At 36.8% G+C, this 17,570-nt stretch overlaps 1 protein-coding gene across 1 annotated transcript; it reads right to left on the reverse strand.

The window, feature by feature from the left end:
- Nucleotides 1-2,025: 2,025 nt before the first annotated feature.
- Nucleotides 2,026-17,092, reverse strand: pitpnaa (phosphatidylinositol transfer protein, alpha a). Its single transcript, XM_052106630.1, has 12 exons — nucleotides 16,952-17,092; nucleotides 15,205-15,235; nucleotides 10,959-11,107; nucleotides 10,752-10,843; nucleotides 10,572-10,579; nucleotides 8,305-8,379; nucleotides 8,054-8,137; nucleotides 7,866-7,943; nucleotides 7,657-7,767; nucleotides 7,272-7,394; nucleotides 3,511-3,559; nucleotides 2,026-2,804 (listed from the first exon to the last, which is right to left on the reverse strand). The coding sequence occupies exons 1-11, from the start codon at nucleotides 16,966-16,968 to the stop codon at nucleotides 3,512-3,514; spliced, it is 816 nt and encodes a 271-aa protein (XP_051962590.1). The 5' UTR covers nucleotides 16,969-17,092; the 3' UTR covers nucleotides 2,026-2,804; nucleotide 3,511.
- Nucleotides 17,093-17,570: the final 478 nt, after the last annotated feature.

Raw genomic sequence — 17,570 nt, forward strand, 5'->3', positions numbered from 1 at the left:
ATATTGTAATGGATGTACAATTGGTTGCCATAGGGGTTTTCTATAGTGAAAGTCTGACCCTTTGTGGCTGCATGTGTAATAGTATTGAATGTGGTTCCAACACAAGTTCAGTAAAGTGTTGAACACCACACTACACAGATCATGTTGAGCGATTGTGTGCATATATCATACAGTTTATATATCATAGTAAAACTTGTTAGTAATTTGTTCATTTTATCAAAGTAACTTGCTAGTTACATTTTATTTACAAAAGTAACTTTATAGTTTCTTTAACATATATTGAAGTAACTTGTTTGTTACTTTTTTATATCTCAGCTTATGATGTTTATAAAGTTGTATATCTGGATATATTTGATACAGTTGAAGTCAGAAGTTTACATACACCTTAGCCAAATACATTTAAACTCAGTTTTGCACAATTCCTGACATTTAATCGTAGAGAATATTCCCTGTCTTAGGTCAGATATGATCACTACTATATTTTATGTGAATGTGAAATGATTATTTCATCACATTCCCAGTGGGTAGCATTGCCTTTAAATTGTTTAACTTGGTTCAAACATTTTGGGAGCCTTCCTCAAGCTTCTCACAGTCAGGGTTGTAGGCCTCCTTGCTCACACACACTTTTTCAGTTCTGTCCACAAATTTTCTATCAGATTGAGGTCAGGGCTTTGTGGTGGACACTCCAATACCTTGACTTTGTTGTCCTTAAGCCTTTTTGCCACAACTTTGGAGGTATGCTTGGGGCCGTTGTCCATTTGGAAGACCCATTTTTGACAAGCTTTAACTTCCTGGCTGATGTCTTGAGACTTTACTTCCTCATGATGCCATCTATTTTGTGAAGTGCACCAGTCCCTTTTGCAGCAAAGCACCTCCACAAAATGATGCTGCCACCCCCATGCTTCACGGTTGGGATGGTGTTCTTCGGCTTGCAAGCCTCACCCTTATTCCTCCAAACCTAACGATGGTCACTATGTCAAAACAGTTACATTTTTATTTGATCAGACCAGAGGAAATTTCTCCATAAATAAAGATCTTTGTCCCCATGTGCACTTGCAAACTGTAGTCTGGCTTTTTTTATGGTGGTTTTGGAGCAGTGGCTTCTTCCTTGCCGAGCAGCCTTTCAGGTTATATCGATATTGGACTAGTTTTACTGTGGATATAGATACTCGTCTACCTGTTTCCTCCAGCATGTTCACAAGGGCCTTTGCTGTTGTTCTGGGATTGATTAGCACTAAACTATGTTCATCTCTAGGAGACAGAATGTACTATTGTTTGTACAGATGAACAATAGGGCATCAGGCATTTGGAAATTGCTCCCAAGGATGAATCATAATTTTCTGAGGTCTTGGCTGCTTTCATTTGATTTTCCCATGAAGTCGAGCAAAGAGGGACTGAGCTTGAAGGTAGGCCTCCACAGGTACACCTCCAATTAGACTTTCAGAAGCTAATTGCCTAAAGGCTTGATTTAATTTTCTGGAATTTTCCAAGCTGCTTAAAGGCACAGTTAACTTAGTGAATGTAAACTTCTGAACCACTAGAATTGGCTGTCTGTAAACAATTGTTGGAAAACGTACTTGTGGCATGCACAAAGTAGATAGTCGTAAACGACCTCCAAAACTATAGTTTGCTAATATGAAATCTATAGAGTGGTTTAAAAATGAGGTTTAATGACTTTAACCTAAGTGTATGTAAACTTCTGACTTCAACTGTATATAAAATAAGCAAGTTACTTTGATATAAATCTTACTTTTATTTTATACAACTTTTTATATAGCCAAGTAAATTGTTTGCTAAGGTACAGTATATATAAATAAAACAAGTTACTTGATATAGTAAAAGTAACAATTTACTTTGCTATACATTAAGCAATAAATAGTTACTTTGAAAAAACAAAAAGCAACTAGCATGTATCATGTAGCTTCATGACAAAAAACACTTTTTGTAAAACAAGTATCCTCTCCATCAGCACCCATCAGACTGGCAAATAAAAAAAAATTAAAAAATAGCACACCTGCCAATAATAATATAAATTATTTTTAATACCATCCATTTAAGATCATGATTCAGATTTAATAAATGAGTTTTACAATGTATCCAAATTCAGTAAACACACAGTGTGTTTATTATTCCAAAGGACAAAGTAGAACAGAACATGCAAATACCATTGAAACCATTCAGTTCATGATTAACACTCATAACTTCAAAATGATTTTTACCCGAAATGTTATTGAACCCCCATATATTATTGTAAACATGGTTTAATTGATTATCGTTAACCTGCTAATATCACACTATTAAGATTCAGTACTTTCAAATTTACCAAAAGTCCTGAGAAAAGTGTGACTGAGCTGTAACCCTCTAATACGATAAACATATGGTTAAGTCTCATAAAAGGTAGTTTCATTATGTAAGAATTTTAAAACACATACATGCCAAGAGTGGAAATGCCTGATAGAGAAACATGTTAACATGCTGGTGACACAAGAAGTGAGGGTAAATTCAAAGCAGTTAAGTGCTGATGTTCTTCAACTTTTTTAACAAAAGGCAAATGACAGAAAACAGGTAAACACATATATATGGAGACACTTTAAAAATAAAAGCTAGCAGACATGGACTCACAGTGGGCTGAAGAAAATATTAGTGTAAGAAACAACCTTTGAGGTTTAGCATTGTGTTGCCAGACCTCCTGGGTACAGCTGTGGAGAACAGAGAACCTATACTGGAGTGAAGCTTGAGGAGAGAGAGTGCAGCCCATTACACTGCAACGACTCTTTCCAAAACTGCTGCTGTTTAGACAGCACCTAAAATACAAGGATGACAAAAAAGATTGAGAGAGAAATGTTAAGATTAATACAGACTCCAGTCGCTTTAATAAAAAGGTTTGAGCAATGTGAGCAGGTGGGCTTCATTACATGAATCTATAATTGGGAAGGTTAATGTTATTTCAATTAATTGTATTCGCATTTTTAGAAGGCTGGGAAAATGGAATTTGTTTGACAGGAAGTGGGGTGGATATTTGGTTCTCGAGGAGGGCAGTGGAGAGGGATTGGTAGTTTAGATGTGTATGTGCATTCTTGTTGTTTTTTGAAAGTATACCTTTTTTTTATTTTTATGTTCTAATTGTTGGTGACCACTGTAGTGTGTTTGTGTTGGGTGGGTATTTTCGGGGGGAGGGGTTTAATGTATATAATTGATTCTGTATTTATGTTGTGTTTGTTTGTCTTATGAATTGAATCAATAAAAAAAAATTATAACAAAGATTAATACGGAGATAAACATTGTTTACTACAGTTTAGAATATTCCCCTTCTCATATGCACACATCTAATAAGCAGAATATTTCAAAAATCACACAAAAATGGACATTTGAGTAATGAATCGAGTCGATTGACCAGTGTTGAGTGAAGGGGGTATTGTGACATCACTTGTGAGAGAAGCATTGCTCAGTAATTATTCATTCCACATATAATAACAATGATCACCACACCTGTATTCGTTATTTGCATACCTTATTCATCCGCAGCAGACATGCCTTTTACTGGGTCCTTTTCTCGCATCTATGGTTATAAAGAAAGAAAGAGACAAATAAATAGAGAATTTCAGATTTTTCCATCTCACATTGTACAACCTCCTTCATAGACGTTAGATGCTTCGACACTATATTCAATTTCACAATGAAAACAACTGCTGGGACAACAAGCCAGGTGTGTAACAGTATGACATATTGGGCCTCATTCATGAAACACCAGCACAATGTATTTCATAAATGGTTTATAAAGCAATGCAACAACATACTAAGAAAAGTTTTATGAGCAATTTACACAAATTTGTTTTGCGAATGAGGCCCACTGAATGAATTGTATTCTGTCCCTCACAGCCTAATTTTCATTCATCAAATTAAAAATGGTGTCTGCTCTGTTAATGATACTAATACATTCAAGTCAAAGGTTTTTACTGCATTTACCTCTGCATAACTGATTGTGGTAAACACCAGAGTTCAACTGATATATATATATATATATATATATATATATATTTTTTTTTTTTTTTTACACCACATGTGATTTGAACAGCAATGCTGACGAAGGTCGTTACTGACTTGGAGGATATTGCTGTAGTACGTCGATCGAGCACCGCCATGGAGACAAAATTCACTGAGGTGGTTACAAGAGTGGGGGATATCGAGAAACGGATCGATTATCTGGAGTCTCCGGAAAGGGAATTAGCTGCTAATCTGCTAGCGACTAAGGTGGATTTGGAGCACGTCTAGAAGTTGGAGGATTTGGGAGAACCGAAACCTGCGGAATAACGTCTGAATTGTTGGAATTTGACGAAGGAGGTCGGGATATGGTAAAATTCCTGGACGGGTTCTTCCAGAGTCTGCTCAAAACAACAGGCCACAAGCTGGAAAACAAGTAAGCTCACAGGGTTCTGGCTCGGTGATCCGCTGAGGGAGGCAGGCCCAGATCAATTCTGGCCAAATTTCTGTGCTCATCCGATTAAGGTCTCGTGTTACGTATTAACAGATTAAGTTACAACATCTCATATATATATATATCTCTGAGATCAGACTCTGGTCGCTGCCATCTCACTTGATACCGAAAAGGTGTTTGACATGGAACAGGATTATTTTTAAGATTTTGGAAATATACGGGTTCGGGAATACTTTTATTGGATGGATTAAGTTAATTTATAGACACCCAGTAGCAGAGGTACAAGCACATTGATTATTTTCTAATTAGTTTACACCCGGCAAGGTTGCCCTCTTTCCCCATTATTGTTCTGTCTTGACCTTGAACCATTAGCAGCCATAAGAAAGGAAGATGATTTTCCAGTGGTGGTGGCGACAGCAGCAGGTATAGCGCATAAGCTTCTGCTTTAAGCAGATTATATTTTATTATTTGTCTTCAACCCCACTAGATCTATGCCTTGCCACAACAGAATTATAAATACCTTTTCTACAAATCACAGGATACAGAGACAATTGGTCTAAATCCAAAGCTTTGGCTCTGACAGCGTACTGCCCAGTAACAGCTTTTCAGCCTGGCACCTTCCAGTGTCCCAAACAGGGCATTAAGAATTTGGGAATTTTATTCCTAGCAAATTTGTGTGATTTCGTTAATTTTGACGCTTTAATAAAAAAAGGTTTGTGCGATGTGAGCTTCATTACATTTATCTATTATTGGGAAGGTTAATGTTATTAAAATTAATTGTATTCCAAAATTCAACTACCAGCTACAATCTCTCCTTGTAAATGTCCCCCTCTCTTATTTCAAGCAATTTGATACCATAGCGAAGTCCTTCATTTGGAATGGTAAGCATTCCAGATTACATTTTAATAAATTGCATAGACCGATTGACGAAGGTGGACTAGCCCTACCCAAGATTTTGTTTTATTATTAACCATTCAGTCTCAGATATTTGGCTCATTGGTCACATCTACTTGAGAGCCCCTCCCTGGTTTTGTATTGAACAGGAAGTACTTGACCCTATTTCGTCATTGCAAAGCCTTTCTATCAAACTAATCAGAGAATTTAAGTTACACCCTGTTATCTTGCAGTTGCACTCAGGATGGACAAAAGTGTCCAAAGTGTTTCATTCGGACATTTATTTAAATGTTGCCTCGAGCATAAGGCTGAACCCAAAATTAAGAATTAATAAGTCCAATTTCTGCTGGTCAGAGTGGATTGTGAGGGGGTTAATACACTCTGTGACCTATATAAGAGTGGAGAGTTGAGAACCAAATGTTTGGTTCAACATTTTGGAATTCCAAGATTTCAGTTTTTAGGTATTTACAGCTGTGCCATCTGCTCTGTACTATTTTGGAAGCAGCATACACCCCCCTAAAGTGGCAAATACTCTGGGACTGGTGATTACTGCTTTTGGAAAAGGTCATGAGGCATCAGCGTAGTACTCCCTGTTAATTCAGAGTCTGGGGGAAGCAGCTTCAACTTCTCTCAAGAGATTATGGGAGAAAGATGTAAACTTGGTATTGGAGGAGGGAGTGTGGGCTATGATTTTAACTATTTATGATTCTATAAGATTTTACATAGATTCTATTGGGCCCCCTCTAGGTTGTATAGGCTTGGTCTTAAAGACACCCACCTGCTGGTGATGCTAATCAGAAAATGGAGACACAACCCATTTATTTTGGTGGTGTGTTAAGATCCAAGAATTTTGGTTGAAGGTTCAGAGTATTGTGTGTGAAATTTGGGCACTCAAATTTCATTTGACCCCAGACTCTGTATTTTAGGCAATGGGGTGGTCATCAATATAGGAGATATGTTAGGCAGACAGATTATTTTAAGGAGATGGAAGTTGGCTGGAGCACGCTCAATTCGGGAGTGATGTGTGGAGATGGGGAGGGTGTCAGCTTTCGAGGAGATGTCATGCAGAAGGCTGGGGATCTGGAATTTGTTTGATGGGAAATGGGGAATTGATTTGGCATTTTGGGGGACTCTCGGGGAGGGGATGTGGAGAAAGTATAGTTTAAATGTGTATGATTATTATAATTTTTTTTGCTTTGTGTGCGTGTGTTTATAAGTGACCACAGGGATTTCGTTAGGGGCCAGGGTGGGGTTGGTGACTGGGGAGGGGTAATAGTGGAAGTTAAATATTGATTCAATGTATATATGGTTTGTTTTTCATTGTTATATGTATGTATATCAAAAAAAAAAATGTAATCTGGCATGACTGTTGGTGACAGACAGGCTGGTTTGAGTATTTCAGAGTGTATGTGCTGATGAGGCACGTTTCTATAAAGTCGTATTTTTCTTTACATGCTCCCTCTTTAATTTAGAACACTTGATTATCTAATCTTAATAACAAAATATGCATTGAAGTCAGGATACAAATATGTGTGAATACTATCAATGATGGCATATTTCGATTTAGCAAATCCCCACAAGGTGTCTTTGATTGTATTTATTTCACCTCTAGAGGCCGCTGATATACTGTTGAACCTAGCTGTTCTAACTGTACAGAATCCTGTAATGCCAGCCACAGAACAACACAGGAGGAACAATAATTATTAAAAAAAAAACTAACTATAAGCAGTTATTGACATAAATATTTGCTGATAGCCAATAGATCCAAAAAGTAACTATTTGCACTGTAAAACTGTAAAATCAGTAAAACAAATATATCGGTCTACCTAAAGTAAACAATGCTGGCACGGTGTGCTCTGTTTGATGACTCTACATGTAACTTAATTTTAAAACAACGAATATTAAAAAGTATTAAAATGACTAAAGTACTAAAAGAACTCACATTATCAAGTTCTTTCTGTGTCTCCTTTTCCATACGACGAATGTCCTCCATTGTCAGCTCGATCCATTTGTCTAACCAGCAGAAGAGCTGCCTGTGGAAGTTGGTAAACAGTCGCTTCTCTTGCTGAAGTAAAAACAAAACAAAGATTAATGTTTCATGAGTCACATGGATGTCTTTTTTTTTTAATCAACATTACAAATTAAACCATTAATTCAGCGCCACTGACACATCTGCACAAAAGCCCCACCCACCCTGTAGTAAAATAAACAAACACACAACAGTTTTTATTGCTACACCATTCCTCTGTGCATTATCATAGACACTCTATTGACCAAAAATTGAGTAAAACTGAACACAGCATGGAATATATGAGATAGATTTATACCTTCTGGATGAATCCTTCCACCTTGTTCTGCAAGCCAAACCACTTGAATTTGACAGTAACCAGTTTATAGGCACACATATGAGGGCAATCTGTCTTCTGAGGAAGCTCTTTCTGCAACACACAGACACAAACGGTCAACAATCATCTCCAAGACTACAAAAATGTAGCTATAAATCTACTAGAACAAACAGTAAAACAACCCATACAACCTTCCAGTCAGGTCCTAATGGCCCTCTTTCAGTCTTCTGTGATTTAAATATGGCTGGGTCTTCATCTGGTTTGTAGTCCTGTTAAGGAAGTTCAAAAGTTGCTCAAAAGTGTCAGTGGGTCTCAAACATAAATCTGATGCCTAAATGTCTTTGTGACGCATCTTAAGTAAAACCTCAATTTTTCTTACTTTAGTATCCACTTGAGACCTGTCAGCAATGTCAATATTTACTACCTCTACCTTCTTCCAATGTTCTGGGTCAAGTTTATGAACCTTCAAAACAAATAAAACAGAAAATATAAGCATTGTTTAAGAGATTCCTTCAGTTCTTGTAAATCAAAACATATAGTTTTTTTTGCATATCACAGTGGAGTGTAGTAATTTTCTACATTATCATGGTTAATCCTAGTTTAACAAAATTATATCAGCTTCCTACTCACATTTTCCTGTTCACCGAGGTCAGGCTTGTGCCATGTTTCAATCATGACTAGAAAATTGTCCTTCATGTACTCATTCTATAAGAGAGACAGGAAAAACACACACACAACAGATGTTACTTGTACAGTTACTTGTAACTTGGACAGTACAAAAATTTAATTTTGGGATATTTCACTCATGATCTTAAATCGCTAGATTACAGGGCTATTCACACTCAGACTGTGCTGTTTTCATATTGGTTTTCTAGGCAAACATCCGCTAGACAGATGCCTTTGACTGATATGCGGCGTCTCAGTGTTTTTTCAGTGTTTTCCACAGGAGCAGCAAGTTAAAAGTACTTCACCTTTTAAAAACGTGCCTCGTTCCATCTAGCTTTCTCAGCACAAGGATGGGTTTGGTCAGAATGGCCCCTTATGCAAAAACATTTGTAATAGCACACTCTCCTGAACAAGCCGCATGATTTGAGGTATTATTAAATTTACATAGCACAAAGAATTAGGGATGTGCACAAGTAATCGATTAATCGACTACTCTTTCAGCTTTAAATATTCGACTAGAAAAAACTATTTGATTTTCCTCTGTGCCTTTGCAACAATGAAACTGCTTCTCTCACCTAAATCTTGCCATTAGTTCTCCCAAAAAGAAAATTCTGCCATTATTTAAAGTGATTGTATCGCTTCAGAAGACTTGGAATGTACACTCACCTAAAGGATTATTAGGAACACCTTTTCAATTTCTCATTAATGCAATTATCTAATCAACCAATCACATGGCAGTTGCGTCAATGCATTTAGGGGTGTGGTCCTGGTCAAGACAATCTCCTGAACTCCAAACTGAATGTCAGAATGGGAAAGAAAGGTGATTTAAGCAATTTTGAGCGTGGCATGGTTGTTGGTGCCAGACGGGCCGGTCTGAGTATTTCACAATCTGCTCAGTTACTGGGATTTTCACGCACAACCATTTCTAGGGTTTACAAAGAATGGTGTGAAAAGGGAAAAACATCCAGTATGCGGCAGTCCTGTGGGCGAAAATGCCTTGTTGACGCTAGAGGTCAGAGGATAATGGGCCGACTGATTCAAGCTGATAGAAGAGCAACTTTGCCTGAAATAACCACTCGTTACAACTGAGGTATGCAGCAAAGCATTTGTGAAGCCACAACACGCACAACCTTGAGGCGGATGGGCTACAACAGCAGAAGACTCCACCGGGTACCACTCATCTCCACTACAAATAGGAAAAAGAGGCTACAATTTGCAAGACCTCACCAAAATTGGACTGTTGAAGACTGGAAAAATGTTGCCTGGTCTGATGAGTCTCGATTTCTGTTGAGATATTCAGATGGTAGAGTCAGAATTTGGCGTAAACAGAATGAGAACATGGATCCATCATGCCTTGTTACTGTGCATGCTGGTGGTGGTGGTGTAATGGTGTGGGGGATGTTTCTTGGCACACTTTAGGCCCCTTAGTGCCAAATGGGCATCGTTTAAATGCCACGGCCTACCTGAGCATTGTTTCTGACCATGTCCATCCCTTTATGGCCACCATGTACGCTTCCTCTGATGGCTACTTCCAGCAGGATAATGCACCATGTCACAAAGCTCGAATCATTTCAAATTGGTTTCTTGAACATGACAATGAGTTCACTGTACTAAAATGGCCCCCACAGTCACCAGATCTCAACCCAATAGAGCATCTTTGGGTAGTGGTGGAACGGGAGCTTCGTGCCCTGGATGTGCATCCCACAAATCTCCATCAACTGCAAGATGCTATCCTATCAATATGGGCCAACATTTCTAAAGAATGCTTTCAGCACCTTGTTGAATCAATGCCACGTAGAATTAAGGCAGTTCTGAAGGCGAAAGGGGGTCAAACACAGTATTAGTATGGTGTTCCTAATAATCCTTTAGATAAGTGTATGTTTCTATGTGTGAGTGAATTATTATTATAATTATTTTTTTCTTCATATTTGAATCTAGATCTTGTCGTTTATGCATAGTGCAAATATATTTATAAGAAAAACTGGTTAAAAAGTTGAAGGTTGAACTTGAATTCAAAATTCCAAGTAATCGATTTCTTCTGTGCGTGCGTGTGTGTGTGTGTGTTAGAGTACTCAAGTACAAAATTACTCTAAATGCCTATCCCTACAAACAATGCAGGACAAGTTATGTGCCAAAGTTTAACTTCAAATCCCTAACTCCAAGTATGAGTAATAGGTGAATCTGATGACAGCAGTCTCACATAGTTATACATAATAGTCACATAGACCCACCGTAAGAACTGGAATGATGAATGAAGATGTAGACAACACATGGAAAAGAAAAATTGCATAGTTTTGAGTTTCAGCTTTCCTATGAGTTCTGTTTTTAACAAACTGATTGTACTTTATACATGTGACTGATGCATGTTTAAGTTACATTCAGGTTAACAGTACTACTGCGGCAGGCAGTACCTGTGCGACAGTATGGGAAGGCATTCCAGGCTTTCTCATGGATCCTCATAGCAGATGATGGGGCCAGCAACCGTACAAAAGTCGGAACTTTACTGCATGAGACAGAGAGAAAATGTAAGATGTCCAGAGAGAAAATACATTTGAAATGATCATATCTATTAAGCCAATTGCATGTTGTATGTACAGTATTTGCATGAATAATTTTGCCTCTGTAAGTGGTAGATCTTGTGCGTATACTGTCCCTTCTCTCCATCATCCTTCTCGTAGGGCTCATTTTTAAGGACCTCCACCCCTTCTCCACCTCCAGTCTCATTCTTACTAGCTTCTGCTACGGAGTACAGTTGGCCCACCTGATACTGCAGATGAAAGAAACAATGTTGACTTGGCCATATGCAAATGTGCAGACTAACATGCTAGAATAAAGAGGTTGTCATGACAAACAAAAACATAATGACAGTGAATGTATTATGTTTGCATTTGCACACAAAGTCTGAGTGTACTGCAGGTAGAATATATAAAAAACCACATAGATCAATAGCCATATATAGGCTGGCCTGCCTTAAACAAACAGTTATAGAGGAAGTGTTCAACCCCTTTAATCTGGTGATAGAAAAGTGAGGAACACTAAGCTTAAAATCAGAACTTTGACAAAACCATAATTTCTGCATTTATGTTACTTAAAATAACAAGGCCTAAAAACATTTGCATGGGAAATTAGCGCCCCCTAGAGGTAATGAGGTATAAGTCTTTATTTCAAAATAAAAGTATTTTATATAGCACATAAATGGGCAAGTCATAAATCACATAAAATCTCTCATTCTCAGGAATGTATTGTTAATTTTGTTGTGCTAATACCACAGTTCGAAAGATTTCCAAAAGAATCACCAATTAAAATATGAAATTTGTAAGATATCAAAAACAAACATCTCTTTTATTGGGCGATCACTGCTGCTGTAAGCCCCAAATAACTAAAATAACAAATAACACCTGTGTTTACCTTAGACAGATCCCCAAAAAAATGTGCCATCTATGAGCTTACATGTGTGAATAATCTGAATATATATATGGTTTTTTTTTTTCTAGTGCTTGCTGCCATCTAGTGGAATGAAATTAGACTTTTCAAAGTGAGGTAGGGTGAACAGAACCAGAATTACAAGTTTACAAATTTAGGACAAAAACAAAAGAAAGAAATCTGTTCATCATAAGATTATAAACACAATAATATTTTTGAAGAATTGGAAAAAAGGGAGACAAATTTTTAGCAATTAGTCCAAAGTATGTTTAAATTGGAGTGTGGAAAAATTGCAGATGGCAGCCCAAAAGAGCACCAGAGTTTTCTATCCCCATTCAAAAAGCAGTGTTGTGTAATCTGATTACAAAGTAATTGATTACTGTAATATAATTAATTTTTGTACAAAAAGTAGTGTAACATTACATTTTAACTGGATAACAGTTATTGAATCACATATATGTTCATTACTTTAAAGTACATATATTACTTGTGTTACACATATTCCTAAACTAATTCATGTTTCTAAAATTAATTTACATAAATAATATTATAAACATATGTACAACAGTTTGAATTTCTATGACCGCTGAAGGGCTAATATGTAGAGAAATTCTTATTTTGAGTAACTTGCATAACACTGTCAAGAAGACAGGTGCTTTCCTTGCCTGACTAGACAATAGTCAACTTACAAAAATGGCTGCCAAGTAAACAAACTTGCTTCAAAAAGACTGTGATATTTAAAATTGGATAAAGTACAATCCCATGAAGCATTGTGCTGATGTGATCATGTGTGCTGATATTGCAAAATATTCCGATATATTCAATAACAAATTCAATTGTGTCATTCAGTGAATCACAGAGGTGAGCGGTCGCTGCAGAGCTCATTTGGCGCACTTCGCTGATTGGTGGATCTTTCTCTTCAGGATCATTAGTGTAGTTCCTCCATTAAATGTGATTTTGTTTTAGAAATGAAGTTGAAATAACGTAGGCTGATGGCTTCAACAGAAGTAAATACCAACCATGAACAAACTCTGAAAAAATAAATAGGATTTTTACTTATGGAATCCGACCGTTGCACTCCCATTTCCTTTACAGCAGTAAAATAGGTGCCAACCAATAACACCTAGACAGAAATGGGTCATCAGCTCCCAGGAGCCCCTGCCCCCAGTGTTAATCAGGTCAGTGTATGCCTGCAAAAACCAACTTCCACAATGTAACATCCCCTGTGAGTTTCCCGTTTCAGTTGGTTGGGTATATCAATTCTCCATCAATCTTGCATATATTACACAGCTGTTTGTGTAGTTAAATAGAATGGAGTGCAATTACACATGCTAAACCTGTATGCATTATCACTGCAGTTTAGACAAGAGCATCTTCATTGATTTATTTTACAAGCATCATAGATGCAACAAAGATAGTGGCAAGTCATTGAGGTATCCAGGGTTGGAACACACTTGCCCATATCAACAAATACTACAACAGGGAGGGCCAGAGATGAAAGCTAATACAATTTCAACCTTTGCTTGGTAAGCTGGAGTAGAGATGGTACACTTGATAAAGTCTGAAATGTTCAGCATTGGGTTACAATTAGTTATAATTTGCCCTTCAATGCTATATAAAGGCTTGCTGCAGAGTAGAGCTGGGCTGCATTCCCACAAACTTCAGATTGTTTGTTTCAATTCATCAATCTGAATGCCTATGTACATACTCATTTTTTAACAACTCCACAGATTTAATATTAGCAAACTATAGTTTGGTAAGTTGATGTTAAACATCAATACTGTTAAAACATAATTGTATCATCTCAGAAACATTGAAAGGCTGTGCCCTATGTTATCATTTTCTGTGGCTGAAAAGCTGAAGAATACTTTAGTTTTCTGTTGCATTGATTATTGAAACGCTCTCCTTGCAAGAATATCAAAATCTACATTAAATAAATTGCAATATGTGCAAAACTCAGCTGCCTGACTAGGGCCAGGGCAAGTGATCACATCACTCCTATCTTGGAATCCTTGCACTGGCTCCCTGTCAGGTTTCATGTTTTAAGACCAAACTTCAAACTCAGTGCCTCTTTTCTTGACATCATGGGAAAATCAAAATAAATCAGCCAAGATTCAGAAAAAAAAACTGTGGACCTCCACAAATCTGGTTCATTCTTGGGAGCAATTTCAAAACACCTGAAGGTACCACGTTCATCTGTACAAACAATAGTACGCAAGTATAAACACCGTGGGACCATGCAGCCATCATACCGCTCAGGAAGGTGATGCATTCTGTCCTCTAGAGAGGAATGTAGTTTAGTGCGAAAAGTGCAAATCAATCCCAGAACAACACCAAAGGACCTTGTGAAGATGCTGAAGGAAACAAGTAGACAAGTATCTATATCCACATTATATATATATACACATCGACATAACCTGAAAGGTTGCTCACCAAGAAAACACTGCTCCAAAGGCACCATAAAAAAGCCAGACTGCAGTTTGCAAGTGCACATGGGGACAAAGATCTTACTTTTTGGAGACATTTCTTCTGGTCTGATGAAACAAAAATTGAACTTTTTGGCCATAATGGCCATCGTTATGTTTGGAGGAAAAAGGGTGAGGCTTGCAAGCTAAAGAACACCATACCAACTGTGAAGCACTGGGGTGGCAGTATCATGTTGTGGTGTACTTCGCTGCAGGAGGGACTGGTGCACTTCACAAAATAGATGGCATCACAAGGAAGGAATATTATGTGGATATATTGAAGCAACATCTCAAGACATCAGCCATGAAGTTAAAGCTTGTCACAAATAGGTCTTCCAAATGGACAACGACCCAAAGCATAACCTCCAAATTTGTGGCAAAATGGCTTAAGGACAAAGTCAAGGTATTGGAGTGACAATCACAAAGCCCTGACCTCAATCAGAGAGAAAATTTGTGGGCAGAACTGAAAAAGCGTGTGTGAGAGAAAGGAGCCCTACAAACTTGACTCAGTTACACCAGTTCTGTCTGGAGGAATGGACCAAAGTTTAATAATCTTATTGTGAAAAGCTTGTGGAAGGCTCCCAAAATGTTTGACCCAAGTTAAACTTCAGACCCACTGGGAATGTGATGAAATAAATAAAAGCTTAAAGAAATAATACTCTATACTATTTTTCTAACATTTCACATTCTTAAAATGAAGTAGTGATCCAAACTGACCAAAGACAGGGAAAGTTTTCTACGACTAAATGTCAGGAATTGTGAAAAACTGAGTTTAATTGTATTTGGCTAAGATGTATGTAAACTTCTGACTTCAACCATATATGTCATAAACTGTCCTGCCTTGAATCAAGTTTATTCAATACAACCAGGTTGAAAGTAGTGAACGAATGCAACATTGAATTAGAAGCATATTTTGAGGAAAATAAAAGAAGCACCTGTGAGGGCTGAAAAAAAAAAAAAAAAAAACAGTACTTACCTCCTCAACAGAAATGGGCAGGACAATTCGGCTAAAAGACAGAAGAGAAAGGCCAAATATTAATCACCTAGTCATCAAAAATATGTGGTAACATTTAAACGGTTCTCATTCAGTCGACCACATTTTTAATTGCTTTGACAACTTTGTATACTTTGAGTGACAACAAGTCCTGTCAATACAGTATAAAGACAATGTGATTCATGTATAATATCCTAGAAATAATAGAGCATTCAAGCCAATAAGCAGTTACTTGATGCAGCAACTAGACCTGTGTCTCAAAACACTAATAGCATTTTACGATAACCTAGTTTCTAAGACAAGGAGTTTTACAGCATGAGGAGATTTTAAATTAGTTATACATGGCTGAGGAATCAGGTTTATTAACAAATGTTAACCTAGAAGCATACACAATACATTATGATCTAACGCTAATGAATAGGTGTATTTTAATCTTTTAGAATTAACATAGATCTGAACATAAATATATACTCAGCTTGCATCAATAAATAATAATAATAAATATATATATATATATATATATATATATATATATATATATATATATATATATATATATATATATATATATATATAGTATCATAAGTTATTGTAACAGTAATGGCTCAACGCAATGAGTGTAATCAGTATTACAAAGTATTTATTTACTGTAATCGATTTTGACTTTTTAGATACCAAAAGTAGTGTAACATTACACTTTAAATTTTGGTAATCAGATTACAGTTACTGACTTTCAATTAAATTAATTACTTTTAAGGACATTCTTACAAATATTTCTAAAACTACATTATTTATGTGTAATACAGTTAAAGTGGGAATTCATATATGTTCATATGTACGTCTGTTTGCATTTCTGTGACAGGTAAAGGGTGTGCGACAATGAGCAAGGAGAAAATAGATTTATTTGAACATTAGAGAGAAAAATATTTGGAATTTGTTGAGCGGGGAAACAAAAGTGTTTTTGTAAGTAATGTAGAAGTATTTAGTAATCTGATTGCCTTTCAATGAAGTATTATGTAAAGTAATCAGATTTTAATTTAAGAAAAAGTTAGAAATTCGTAGTGGATTACTTTTTTTTTTTTTGTGATTTGCCCAACACGGATGGCATCACCATAATGATGTCATTGCGACTAATGTATTTTCATTGACATTTTATAGAAATGTTGCAGTGCTGTCAGCTTGTTGTGTGAACATTATTAATATAAAATAATTAAAGAACATTATAATGCATGCATAAACCCGTTCTAGACTGTACAATTACTTCACAGTCTATAAGTTTCAAAGTGCACTAGTATATGAACTGTCAACCGGTGCATTATGACGCGTGACCGGCAGGACAGCAGCATGTGACAATCACATTACATATTACCTACAGTTTTTAAACAGTTTTGTTATAAGAAAATAAAAGTGAAGCAGTATTTACTTATTTTAGAGTAAAAACAATTAAATCGTTGGGACTCTAATCTTACAGGACTATAAATTTGATCAAAGACTAATTTAATCGAATATAAAACGTATAATTGCTGTGTGAATGTAAACTGAGTGGCGCCAAATTTACACACCGAATTGAAACAACAACGTCTATACTTTATTAATTCGTGAAAATCAACATAAATCAACTTAGTCAGCAGCCGGCGAAAGTTAGCAAACACGCTTTCCAGAGTCCAGTTCAAGCCATTTCACTTCTCTGGGACTACACATGTGTATACGTGTATCTAATATTACTTACAATTCCTTTATTAACATGTCTTCTTCGTTTCCGCGTGTCCAACATTCAAAAAGTTTAGACTGTATTCTCTTCGGTCCTGCCCGCCGCAACTGGTATCAGTTCGAGTTCCTGGATTACTCATTTCTTTAAATTCACTTCCTGAAAGGTGTCGACAGGAGCGCCGCGTCATAACAGCAACCACACCCACTGGCACGGAATCTGGGGCTGGAGCGAATCTGATTGGTCAAGAGCGTGACACTTAGAACACAGGCTAAATGGCATACTATCCATACTAATCTTACTACTTTTGCAATATGTGTCTGTACCAGAAATTATATGAGCAGTATGGTAGTACGCAATTCCGAAATTCAGACTTTTTTTTCTCACACCCTGACCTGATATTTAACAGGGTTGTTTATTCCAGATATGTGGGAATCAAATCCGATTCTGATTCCTAGTTTTGGATTCGATTCCAGACTCATATTTTTTACGGGAGGTAAAGTTAAATCTCCTTAATAAATAGCTGACAACTGAGCGTTATTTGCACTATTTATAATATCATGAATGACATTTACTATTAAAAGGTCCATTCTAAAAATAAATCAGAGGGTGCACATACCGCGATGCTTCAATCCCATGA

This window comes from Xyrauchen texanus, chromosome 36 (genome assembly GCF_025860055.1).
Source record: "Xyrauchen texanus isolate HMW12.3.18 chromosome 36, RBS_HiC_50CHRs, whole genome shotgun sequence".
In the NCBI taxonomy this organism is placed as follows: domain Eukaryota; kingdom Metazoa; phylum Chordata; class Actinopteri; order Cypriniformes; family Catostomidae; genus Xyrauchen; species Xyrauchen texanus.